At 39.3% G+C, this 13302-nt stretch overlaps 2 protein-coding genes across 7 annotated transcripts in view; one reads left to right on the top strand and one right to left on the bottom strand.

Moving 5' to 3' along the window:
• ANGPT2 (angiopoietin 2) overlaps positions 1-7718 on the top strand; it is a 55395-nt gene extending 47677 nt beyond the window's left edge. For both annotated transcript variants that reach the window (XM_011230077.3, XM_002923401.4), the window contains exons 7-9: positions 232-398; positions 4351-4481; positions 7347-7718. In XM_011230077.3, coding sequence (XP_011228379.1) covers positions 232-398; positions 4351-4481; positions 7347-7507 — 459 coding nt within the window. In that variant the 3' untranslated portion in view covers positions 7508-7718. The remainder of the gene's footprint in view (positions 1-231; positions 399-4350; positions 4482-7346) is intronic.
• MCPH1 (microcephalin 1) overlaps positions 1-13302 on the bottom strand; it is a 242530-nt gene that overhangs the window by 119054 nt on the left and 110174 nt on the right. For 4 of the 5 annotated variants that reach the window (XM_034647479.1, XM_034647475.1, XM_034647478.1 and 1 more), the window contains one exon: positions 10672-10749. In XM_034647479.1, the coding sequence (XP_034503370.1) occupies positions 10672-10749 (78 nt within the window). Of the gene's footprint in view, positions 1-7444; positions 7573-10671; positions 10750-13302 lie in introns of those variants that run through there. The other variant, XM_034647476.1, reaches the window with a different exon arrangement.

Raw genomic sequence — 13302 nt, 5'->3', positions numbered from 1 at the left:
TCCAATTACTCTAGCCCTAATTTTCTTCCAGTAGAAGCTTGGTTTCTTAAAACTGACCTTCTAAAAAAGTCTACTTTCTTAGATGGAAGACACCAACTTTTCAGAGCACAGGAAAGAATTTCTGCTGAATATCTGGCAGTCATCCCATGTTAAATGGATAGACTATTGATTTCAAATACTTGAAGAAAAAACAAACAATGAGGTGACTGAGTTTTACCACTTGGATTGCAGGGATTTGGGAAGCCTTCCGGCGAACACTGGCTGGGAAATGAATTTGTTTTCCAAGTGACCAATCAACAGCCCTACATGCTTAAAATACACCTTAAAGACTGGGAGGGGAACGAGGCGTACTCACTGTATGAACATTTCTATCTCTCCGGTGAAGAACTCAATTACAGGTGAGTTGTATGTAACTGAAAAACCTAACAGATTTGCTGGGTGAGCATTCCAAAAAAGTGAGAGCCCCACGGCATTAACCAGGATCTGAAGTACTCGGAGGATACCTTAAATGGAAAAACATCTCGTGTCTTAGAGTTCTATGTTGCCTTTCAGGAAGTTCGTCTACTTTTAAAATTAGTCTAGTTTTAAAATTCTAACTTTGGTTTTAATGATATAAGGGAAACTTCATGAGGACAGCATTTTGTTTGCTGTCTCTGCTGTGTATCCTCAAAGCGCAGATGAACCCCGCCTGGTAGATAACAGGCATTCAACAAGTATTCGTAGAACATGTGAATGCTGTGTCCGTATTAGGAAATGCCATGCCAATATTGTAACAGAGGTCCACCTAGGACCATGTGGTTTTCTTCCAAAAGGTTTTAACAGCTAAATTTATCTTTCTGCAGCTAAAGTGCACTCGATTGTTATGCTCCATCCCAAAGTCAGGAAGAGTTCCCCAGTTTAAAAGTGGCAGACTTAGGTGGGAGGGTTAGTCATGCAAGTCCTTCACTCTCTGCCATAGAAACGTCAGCTGCTTCACAGCACCCCCCTCAGTATTTGCCTTGCCCCACGTGTTTGGCGGCACTCGTGTTGAATGTTCCAAGAAAAGCACGGGCATCCCTGACTCAGAATTTAGTTTCTGGCTCTAAATGCCTGAGAGTAGAGGCGGAGAGCAGAGAAGGCATTGAAAGACCAGTGCCTGATGAGCGAATGTATATGGCAGGAAAAAGCATGTACCTGCACATGGTCTCATGGAAAGAGGTGCCCAGAAACCCACGTGCAACGCCGGAGGGAGAACAGTGAGATCGGGAGCCGGGTACACCACAGGAATTGGTCTGGGAGGCACCAAAGAAACGTTCAGTTACCACTACACTCCTGAAGGAATCTCAAGAGCACAGACACACCCATCATGAAAATACCTACAGTGGGCTCAGAAGTCAGCACAGTTCAGTAGGAACATCCCAGGAAACAGTCATATGTGGCTTGCAGTCCCACCTAAATCTCATTAATGCCCAACTCAGACCCTCTGCTCAACAGAAAATCCACAATCTGAACAGCTTGGAAAATAAACACGATTTCAAAGTCCTTGAGCTGGCTTCCTAGGGGTCACAGTGAAGGAAGAGCACAGAAACATAGGCTGAACAGCTTGCCTGAACTACCTGAGAGCTATACAACATCCAGTATGTCCTGCTTTATAAACGGGGTGTGTGTGTGTGTGAAAATTTTGAAAAATTTGAAGACAGGTAACATACCATGAGCACCGAAAGGACTTTTAAAAAGTCAGTGAAACAGAGCCCACCAATTCTCATTATAGAGAGAGCAGGGTTCCCTTGGAGAGGGATTGACACAGATGAATGAAAAGATAGGTGTTTGGGCCTCACTGCAGCTCCAAGTTGACTCCAAAGAGATCAAAACTTCAATGAATTTTTAGGCACGAGTGGCTGGTCATTGTTTTACCTCCAAGCTAAATATTTTTTCAACTGGCAACAGTTAGGAATCTACAACAGAGGAACTCAAAAAAAATTTTTTTTAAAAGAAAGAAAGAAACACAAAAATTAAGGATTAGACTGTTTATATAAGGAGATTTTACAAAATGGGTCATTACCCTTTTATGCTGACATTATAAAAATATTTTAGACCGAGATGGTTCTTAACAGACACTTCCTTTAGAAATGCAATCAGTTTTGGGATACGCCATTTTAAAGAGCATGCATTCATTTAAAGCTTGGTTTAACCTACGTGGCAGGGTACGGCAGATACTACATTGAAACCACGTTGTCCCAGTAAAACTCGGCGGTGTGATAAGGGGCTGTGACATGGTTGAGTAATAACCACAGGTATGTCTCAGAACGCTACCGTCTACAGCCACGGACTTGGGTTTTTTCCAAAGAAGTGTTCCCCAAATGCTGGAAAACTGGAAAATAATGTCATCAGGAAAGGATAAATGCATCGACAGAATATTATTACGATAATTATTTTTAACTAAAACTAAAAACTATTTGTATGTTAAACCTTGAAGACTGGTCACTCTTCGCAAACATTCTGGCAACTCTACACAAGCATGCAGATTTCATTATTCAGTGCTGGCCTTGCTTCTTTCACTCCACTGTTCCATAAACTCAAACTGACACCAATATAAAGAAATTTCAAGAAATGTGGTTATTCTTAATAACCAAATTTAAAAGAAACCAACTATAAACCAGGGGGCCCTATAATAGAAGGATCTAAAAATGATACAACCTTTCTCATAAAGACAAATAAAAGATAGCGTTCTCCCAGATTCTGCTCGCCTTTGAGGACATTTAACAAGTCCCACAAGAACTGAAACTGTTGTAAGGAGAGAAGAGGCTGGAAAGGAGTAAGGACAAACTAAGTTGTTTATCTCAACCCTATCTATGATTAATGAGAAGGGCCTGGAAAGAAATTAAAATGTTTCAAACTCCCAGAGATGAGTAGGACTTACATAAATGCTTTGCAGCAGGTAATTAGAGGCTGTGCCAAGGATCAGGGTCATTTTTGAAACGTGACGATAACACTGAAATTCAGAAATTCAGCCAGTGCCTTATGATGGCGGTTTCTAGAGCTACAGTCCTAAAAACGATTTTAAATCTAAGTCATTAACACAGAAGTGACTTAGAACCAACACTTCATGGAACTCCATTTGGCATGCTCCGTACCCCCACCTTTTCGTAACTCTTCCTCAACAGACAAACGTCCCTGGTAAGGGTCTACCAGAGTAAAACGTAACAGAGGAGCTGGATGCATCTGGGACAAAGTCTAGCTCCACCACACTCCCATCTCTGAACCTCAACAATTTCATACGTAAAAACAGGAGAAACACCTGCCTCTATGGGCTGGTACATGCATTCCATGCACAGACCCGTGAAAATGCCTGTCGCAGTCTGCTTACAGACAGTCCCTGGCAAACCTTTCCTCTCTTTTCTACCCTCTGTTCCAACATGAATTCTGGGAAATTATATGCCTGTCAAGGTAGCGGTTAGCAAAAGATGAGCATCATTTTGGGGACTCAGAGTACCATTCTCCCTGGGTCATCACGGGGTTTTGTTTTTTAGGGTCCCCAGGTCACAAAGACTCAATGATCCGGGCTCCCCCACTTCCATACCCGATGTCCCAACACAGTGATGTCACATCCCCCAGCACATGAAGCCCTGCTCTGGGCTGCACCCTGCCAGTCTGCCAATGGGCTCCCTTGAAACAGTGTTACCGTACTTTCTCTTTCCTTTCTCTCTCCTCCTTGGCATACACATCACCAATGCAAGCCAGAGTTTTACAATCTTCTAAAAGTATGGGCTATTATCTAGTGTTGAACTTAATGTCACATTTATTCCTTTCTCAATGTCTGGCAAGTTTGTTACAATACTATACAGAAATGAGGCAAAGCAGCCATAAGGATGTATTTTCTATATAGTTCTATAGATTTCTACTCCAAATTCAATGATCCCTTCCTTGACTACTAGCCTGTCCATCCCTACCACCCCGCTGAAAATCATGATGCTTGAGGTTGTCTGCTCATCTCAAGACTCTCATTTCTCTACGGATGATGCCTGGAGACCTGGAGAGAGGACCACTTCACGTTGTATTTTCCCTTCTGTTTATCTGAAAGAGCGGGCCCTGAAGCCCCTGCTGATGCTTGTGCAAGTGATATGAGCTGAAGGTTTCATGAAAACATTCCTCAATGTCTAAGGATTTGATGATAAGTTGGTTCCTGTTTATACCAGTGCAAAAATATTTTGTCCAGAGTACGCATTAGTACATTAACCAGTACAAAATACATTTCTGCAGAATGGAATTCTTCATTATAAAAAATTTTCCACTATGGTAAATTAACAGCCCAAGCCAATTACGTTATTTTCTTTTCTTTCTTTCTTTTTTTTTTTCTTTGCATGCTTGCAGGATTCACCTTAACGGACTTACAGGGACGGCCGGCAAAATAAGCAGCATAAGCCAACCAGGAAATGATTTTACCACAAAGGATGTAGACAACGACAAATGTATTTGCAAATGTTCACAAATGCTCTCAGGAGGTGGGATGACTTTTCTCTCTTCCTATTTGTTTTGGCAAGGAAGAATTTCATAGAGTGAAAGGCTGGCTATTTGGACTTGAACTTGTGATGGGTGACAATGTCCACATTTCATAAATAGACTTACTAGATGTAGGGAGATTTGTTTTTCACTTTTTCAGGCTGTTGAGTCTTAAGAATGTGATGTGGACCTAACAATTGTCAGCAGGCCAACTGTGTCTCTTCAGGACCTCACTCTGGCACAGAGAGGGGACATCTGATATCCAGCAAGCTCTCTTGAGCTGGTGCTCGTTGACTAGCAGATGTCAGAGCCACGCTTTAATTTCATTTTGCTTTATTAAGAAGGTTAAAAATTCAAATCAGCAACCAAAACAGTGACATAGATTCATTAGCATAGAATGGTTTCTAATTAATAATTTGTTGTGCAAACATGGAATTTCCAGTTACCTTTCTTTAAAGATTTCATTAATATACAACAAATACTTACAAACACAAAGAAACTAATTAGCCAATTTGTTCTTTTTCTTTTTAGTACACCAAATTAAAATTAACAGTTGTCCACTTTAAATCAAGGTGTTTATGCTCACGCTCTTCTTGCTTCCTACCTTTCATATCAGACTGCTCTAAAAAAAAAAAAAAATCGAAACCACACCCAGAAGCAAGAGACTATTTTAACAGTCGCTTAAAATGGCCAGATTAGTATCCAGCAACATTTAAGAGTTCAATGACAGGGACCAACCACTAGAAAGTTTACTCTTCCAATTTCTAAAAGTTTAAAAATCAAATGGCCAGAACCAATTAATTGTGACTGAGGCAAGAAAAAAGCTTGACAAATGCTATCAAGTGAGTTCTTAAAAATATCGAAAGACTTAAACCAGCAACAAAAATTCTGCTGACAGTACAAACTGAACGTAAAAGCAAACAGGAAGTTGGCAGGGTTTAATTTGTAGAGACCACAAATTATATTACCGAAAATTCATTCATTACTCACCCAGGAAAGAAAAAGGTAAGAGCTGTGGTCTATTTATTTGACAAATATAAGGTAACTACATAGAGAAGATCTAAGCTTATCATGTGTTTGCATTTCAGTTAAGAATCATTTACTGTCAAGAGAAAGGATTTATTTATGAAAATAGTTTGAAACTCCATAATTTTCATGTCTTTAAAATAATACTGAAAGAATTAGATCCATTAAAAAAAATCAGTCCTGTGGTTCTTTAGATAATATATTTATATGTATCCACATAATATATGCTGGCAACACAGGTCTTCCCTATTAGCCATATTTATTTCAATAATTATTTCACTGAGAGAAAGCTATTATATTGATTGTGTAAAAGCGGCCTGTCTCCCTCATCCTTTTTGAAGCCAACAAAAAGGGGAAAAGGGGTGGGTTGGGGGACCAAATGCGAATCCTTTTTCCCATCTGCCATTCCCACACTGAACCCAGCTGTCCACACGAGAGGGCGGTGGTTTTCAGACCACCCGTATGTCATGAGCTACTCAAGAGAGGAGAAGTGCATTAATAACCAAGGAAACAATATATTTATTTACTCAACTCAAGATTTAGGGCTGGGAGTAGAAGTGGGAAAGAGACTGAGGAGAAACACGCAGCCCAAGAGAGAAAGTGGAGCAGTCCCGGCTGTAAGGAGTCAGGTCCCAGCCCACGGTCTGGGCCCCGGGTAAGCCAGCCCAGTGATCAGCTAGGTTTTTGCAGGGACAGCAAATTCTACAGTTACATCAGCCAGCAGGCTCCAGGGCAGACAGATCTATAAATGTGCAACATTCCTGAATATTTTGAAGGATTCTGAATAACACACACAAATGTCTTATCAAATCGACGTTAATCTGAATCTGCTCAAATCATGAGCTGTAACTGGATGAAATAATCGGTCATCACAGTCCAATGTGTAAATAGAATAATATAATCATTACATCAACATATTTTGATGTAAAATATGTAAAATTTGATGACTAAAGCCGTCCTGCCAACACCTGCCTGGGGGTGAGCAATGAATTCAGGTTCATTCACATTAGTTATTCATTGTACTAGGTATACAGATCAGGAGCAGTTGTTTCTACCTGTATTCTAAAAATCTTACATAAATGCCATCATAGTGGATGTGTACTTCCAACACAACGTTTCTAAGACTTATTGAGATTACGTAAATCTAGGTCATTCCTTCTCCTTGAAAACCAGGGCACACTCCTGTTTCTAGAGAAGAGCATCAAAACCCCAAGCATGGCCATTCAGGTGTCAATGCAGACCCCCTCCCCCTGCTGCTGAGCCAGGCAGCTCCCCTCACCTTAGTGACCACACCACGATCGCTTTCAATTCCCTTTGCGTCTGTAGGACTTAAAGATTTCCTTTTCATCTAGCTCCCCAGAGTACTTAAAATTTAGGGTCATTTAAAAACAAAAATGTCTGGTAGGAGGAGGGAAGCCCCAGTCAGTCTGGCCCACTAAGCTGCTGGAACCGGAAAGTAATCCAGTGAGAGTCATCCATCCATTCTTCAGTGTTTTGACTTATCCATGCTCTCCACTGCACTGTGGTGGTCACCATATCGGGACCAGGAAAGACGTGCCAGTCATGTCTGTGGATGACTAGTCTTCCCACACAAGGAAAACGGAGTACAACAGCCCGTAAAAAACATTTGCCGTATGGAACTAGGGTTTAACTTGAGTAAAGCTGGAAAACCATGGCTCTCATCTGTCAGTGGAGCACATTCTATACCCCTGAGTATTTGCATATGTCCACTTAAAATGCACGGAATGTGACGGGGGGATTAGCCAAGGGTTTCTCACGCCACGGTGAGATACAGTTGGGGTTACCTAGTTCCTAATTCCTTCTGCGTCTTACTTTCACAGGCTGGTGGTTTGATGCGTGCGGTCCCTCCAACCTGAACGGAATGTACTACCCACAGAAGCAGAACACAAACAAGTTCAACGGCATTAAGTGGTACTACTGGAAAGGCTCAGGCTACTCGCTCAAGGCCACGACCATGATGATCCGACCAGCAGATTTCTAGATGCCCGCACACACCTGAGGAGTGACGGCCGCTGGTGCCATTTTCAGAGACCTGCTCCGGAAGCTCTGAAAGACAAGGCTGCACACTGAGTCCTCTTCCACCTCAGATAGGCAGCACGCGCTCGGGTGCCACAGGGATCCACGTGCCCCACTTAGACCCCGTGAACCTCCTCGCTCAGACCTGCATCCCTCCTGCACCAACACACAGCCCCTGCACTGTGACCTGGTAGAACGCCTGTGTGAAGATACATCGAAGCCTGCGGACTCAAGACTGACAACTTACAGACTCTGTTGTCACGACCAAGAATGTTGTGCCGAGTTCATCCGTAAATAACTGGAAAACAGAACACTTAGGCTATACAGTAGAGATAACCTTGGAGCTTTTTTTTCTAAGCCCTGTTTATAGATTGTGTAAATATCCATATGTCCTGAATTCAGCATCACTATCGTAATTGAAAGGAAGAAAAAAATCTGTAAGCCATAAAAATATATATTACATATTCAGGGATTTTTCTGGCAAGTGCTTATTTGCAGTTTAATATTTGGAGAAGGAAAAAACATAGTTAATGCATTTTTGCTCCTCCTCTTAGGTGCTTTAAACTTTCATTTTGAAGTCAGCTTATTTACGAATGTGTTGACAATGTAGTTTTAAGTTAATGCTCAAATATATATTTTAAGTTTAAATGATAAAAACTTCCAGGATCTCTGAAATTAATAGAAATGTGTGTTCTTTCAGTTTATATGAAGATTGTACTATTTTTTTCCACCTGTTTCTGTTAAATATGAAGGTATTTTTAGTAATTAAATATAAATTATTAGATAATTACATTTAACTTTTATGACAATATTTTTGATTCTGTGATTTGATTCTGAAACAACCGATTGTGCCTCATGACAAGGAAAGATCTGATTTTTAATGATGAAGAAAATTATACATTTAATTCCATGACAAAGAGACTTTACTGTATTTTCCTCACTAATCTATTACAAAGGTCTTTTTTTTTCTCTTCTAGTAAGATATATTTTAGAGAAGTAAGCTACAGTTTAGTTTGTGGTTGAAAAACTTTTACTTAAAGCACTTACAAAGCCATACTTCTCAAGCTAGATTCACCCCTAACGTCTTTTTTTTTTTTAAAGATTTTATTTATTTATTCGACAGAGACAGAGACAGCCAACAAGAGAGGGAACACAAGCAGGGGGAGAGGGAGAGGAAGAAGCAGGCTCATAGCAGAGGAGCCTGACGTGGGGGCTCGATCCCACAACGCCGGGATCACGCCCTGAGCAGAAGGCAGACGCTTAACCGCTGTGCCACCCAGGCGCCCCACGTCTTTTTTTTTTTTTAAATGTCCACCAGCAAAAAGAAAGAAAGAAAGAAAGAAAGAAAGAAAAGAAAGAAAGAAAGAAAGAAAGAAAGAAAGAAAGAAAGAAAGAAAGAAAGAAAGAAAGAGAGGCATTTTGGAGTGCAAAACCAAAATCTGATGTTTATATTAGNGGAGGGAGGCATTTTGGAGTGCAAAACCAAAATCTGATGTTTATATTAGATTCAAATCTTTACAGAAAATTCTGAGAGCATGGATTTAAGCTCAGAGCTGCAAAACTTTAAACCCCTAGAGTTTTAACCCCATTTGAAGTTTTCATAGTACAATTTACACTAATGTACATTGTAACGCTTTATAATTTGGAACAATCTCTCACGTATTTGCCTTGGAGTCAGAGGCTGCTAGGAAGCTTAGGGCCAAATTTGAAACCGGCATTTACCTCATGTCTGTCTTCACCTTATGCTGTTCTACTGCTATATTTTTTCTTTATTCCATTTTTCCTTGTGTAATTTATTTTACCGCTATATGCCCCCACCCTAACGTCATTTGAGAACACTAACATTTGATGTATGTGTAGAGTCAATTTACGGACTCCGGAAGAGTCAGGCACGCCACTTTGTCCACCACTTCGCGCGCTTCCCCAACAAATATATTGAGTAAAGAACTTCCCCATCTTTGAATGTTCTCTCTTGTTACATTTAAGTAGGCTTTATAAATTCAACAAAGCACAGCTTTGTACCAAGTTAAAACATTATCTGAAGATATCTCTACTGCAAAAGAAACCATAAGGCTCTGTGACGTCTTGATGACCGCACAGCAGACACTGAGGTGGAAAAGTGATAAGATGGGAAAAACTGGCAACAACATACTTGATAACCGTGTGCCCACGCCGGCAGGTGAAATGCATTTCAAAGACAAGCCTCGCTGTGTTACAGAGTTACACACACTCTCTTATGACAGAGAGTAGGGGGGTTTGTGTCTTTGCACTTCAATTCTTTAAGTGGTATATCAAATACAGTCTTGCCAAGAAGAATGTTTTCTCTCCTTAAGAAAGTATTTATAAAGTGGAGGGAAAATCAAAATGATGATCTTAAAAAGGAAAACAAAAGCAACCCCACAACTTAGATAAATCAGTGATAAGAGGGCAGCATCCTATGCGTACTCAAACAGCAAATAACACCAGCCCTGGTCACAGATAAAAACCACCACTTCTCTTTCAGGTATTAATCTTCCAAAAGAATTAAGTGTGTCACAAACCAGTTAACTTTTTTGAAAATGAAAGCCAACATCTACACAATCCTACTTCCAATTAAGCCTGAAGTTACCTATTTAATTATTACTTAATCTTTTAAAAAATTAGAACCTCCATTAAGCATTCGAAATTTTTAAAATTTAAAATGCAGTAAAATTGAAGTTGCATTTGGGAAGAGTATCAAAACGTAAGGACTGCATTATGTTGCCAGCAGGCCATGGCTTTTATACCCATCAGTTCTATCTCTACCAGCAGTAACAGCTTTATTTCTTAAAGCAGTAACAAGACATCATACCACCTCCTCAAGAATCTAGTCCTTTTTCATTTTTTGTTTTTCTCAATCCTGAAGCCTTTCATAATTAAAATTCTTTAACACTTCATTCCACAGGATTTTTTGCAGAATATTCTCACATTCCCACATTTGTTCTCACAAATGGATAAAAAAGTATTATGAAAAGCTCTATGAAAATGTGTTTTTATCTGCAAGCATAATTGGTCTTGACTTAATAAAAACTTGAGTCCATATCTATGCAAATAATAATTTCCTGAGAATCCCGAATTGTATTTACCATAATAAAATAACATCTGACTTACAGGAGCTGCAGGGAAGTAGTTAGAAAGTTCAAACGGTTCCTCGGAAATCCAGTGACCCAGTTCCAAAGACCACAGTACCTACAAGTGACACAATAAGCAGAACATTTATTGTAGATTCATTAGGCTCTCAGTGGATAATAAACCACTTTGAAGATATAGCCAAAACAAAACAAAAAAACCAGCAGTCACTACACACTCCATAGATCTGAACTAGATGTGTCTTACACACCAAAGTACCATCAGAATCTTCATGCTGCATCAATCTTATGATTAATAAATGCTTTTCTTTAAGAAAAAAAGTTTCCAATGACTAGAAATCTGGGTTATTATCCTCAAGTGAGGCCAAATACTAAACACCACCCCAATAACAAACATATGAAATACCTTTTTAAGAATTCCAAGTTTCCAATTTAAGGAGTCATTATAGAAAATCCTCAGTAAATATTCCAGGATTTTATTAATTTTTTAAAAAAAACACATTTATTAGGAGAAGATAGATCATAAGCTTAAATTAAAAAAGCAGCCCTTCTGGCATGTGACTTTGTTTCTAATATGGACTAATATTTTCAGAAGTTCTCTTAAAACATTTGAAAATCCTTCCCAGGCTTTGGAAGGATAAAATGTTTCATAAACATGCTTTCAGTATTATTATTTATTATTGTTATTTGAACCCACATATTTTAAATGATCAAAATGATGTTTTTGTTTTTAATTCAACAATGTTCAAGATTCTACAGTCATCTCTACTTGATGACCAAACTCCCCGAAAATCTGTTTCTATTTCCATGCGCCAATAGAATTTTGTAACAAAAATAATCAAACTGAATTACATATCCCATATTTATTTTTCATCTGCAATTTCATTTCTTACATTCAGTGAATCCACTCTTTTCTAGAGTTGCTACATAAAGCTTGAGTTCGTTTTGCTGAATGACTGGGGATGAGGAAGGAGTTGTCCTGTTTGCTAGTTTCTAAAATTCAGGCCCATCTATGCGAGCTTGGTCTTAAATACTTCTAAGAAAAAGTGAGCATGCTGGTTGAATAAAGACAATAACGAGATACAGAATCTGAATGACAATTCTCAGCACTGGTCTGGATCTTACTTTAAAATTGATGTATTTATTCACTCAACACTGTTCTCTTCATCTCACTAACCGCTTGTCTGTGAACAACGTATTGAGAGCCTACTGTGAATAAGAACCCATGCTAGGTCCCGAAAACACAAACCCAATCCCAGAGGAGTCCACCCTCTGGCAGGAGGCATGAAAGCAAACCACAAATGGTAATTTCTCAAAACAGTTCTGTGGGAACCTATAGAAGAAGCAAACTAACTCAGTCTAGGAGAATCTAGCAAGGGTCCACAGATGAGGTGACATTTTAAACAGAGTCTGAAAGGATGAGTAAGAATTCATCAGGCAAAGACAGACAGAGTGAGGAGGGGAGAGGACATCCCCGCACAGAGAGAATGTCATGTGCCAAGGCAGGATTAAAGTGGGTTCTTTTTTTGGCTAAAGGGTGCTTTGGAAGAAGTGGTAAGAAAATTGTGTTGGTTAGATTCCTATGGTAAGGTATAATAATACACCCTGTTTCTATCCCTGTGTGTGCAGGGGCATTAGCACATGGCAGAAGAACAATCCAGAAAAGACAGGAGAAAACTCTGAGGGTGCTGGGCCCCAGATGACAGAATGGGAATGGAGTATAATGCAGGGCAAAGTGTCTTCACTAGAGAGAGAGTAATGAGTTGTGTTCTCAAAGACCCTAATTCCTTCTTCACTTAGATCTGTGTGTACACGAGCATTTTGTCAGGTAAGTCTCTTTTTGCTTTCCCCTGATTTTACTGGCTAACCAAGATAGATAGATAGATAGATAGATAGATAGATAGATAGATAGATAGATAGATAGATAGACAGACAGAGATAGATAGATATAGATAAAGATATAGATAGATACAGATATAGATAATCTTCATAAGATCAATGAAAGAGGGTATGAACACAATGGTACAGTGCAATCATGTTTCTACCTGGCTCCTTAGAGGTGGTTAAAACATTTAAGTAACACAGTGTTTGCCTTAGTTTTATCAATGTATGATATCATTTATAGAGACACACTAACAACATGTGTGTGGTTCCCTACAAATCTGTGATTAGCCCAGGAGGTAAAATGTAAAAGTTTCAAAATCAGGTTCATTTCAGACATGAGGCAATGTGAAAGAGTTAGGATAGTGAGAAACACAACGTACCAGTGAGAGAATCCAAGGAACCAGTCTTAAAAATGCATGTGGCATTTGAGTTCAAATGTAGTCCACATTAAAATGTCAACTGAACCTCCTGGAGAAAATTTATGTTCTCTGAGTTTGTCCCTTTCTAAATGTTATGAAAATAAAACCATAAGGCATTTATAGAATTTCAGCAAGTGAATTAATAAACTGAATTTACAGGCATAGGCATCCCAGGAATTAATATTGAACAGAGACAGCAGAAAACACTGATTTGAGTGTAATGAAATCATCAAATCAGAAACATAGTGCAAGCTTTTTGCTTTAGTTGTTTCATTAGCCAAAGCTATCTTTCTTTTAGTAGAGTGCTCAGTATTGGGAAAATCTACTCTGCAAGATCATAGTTAAGGCTG

The sequence above is a fragment of the Ailuropoda melanoleuca genome, chromosome 18, assembly GCF_002007445.2.
Source record: "Ailuropoda melanoleuca isolate Jingjing chromosome 18, ASM200744v2, whole genome shotgun sequence".
Lineage (NCBI taxonomy): Eukaryota > Metazoa > Chordata > Mammalia > Carnivora > Ursidae > Ailuropoda > Ailuropoda melanoleuca.
The sequence above is the reverse complement of the archived record's forward strand: the minus strand, read 5'-3'. Positions and strand labels throughout refer to the sequence as shown.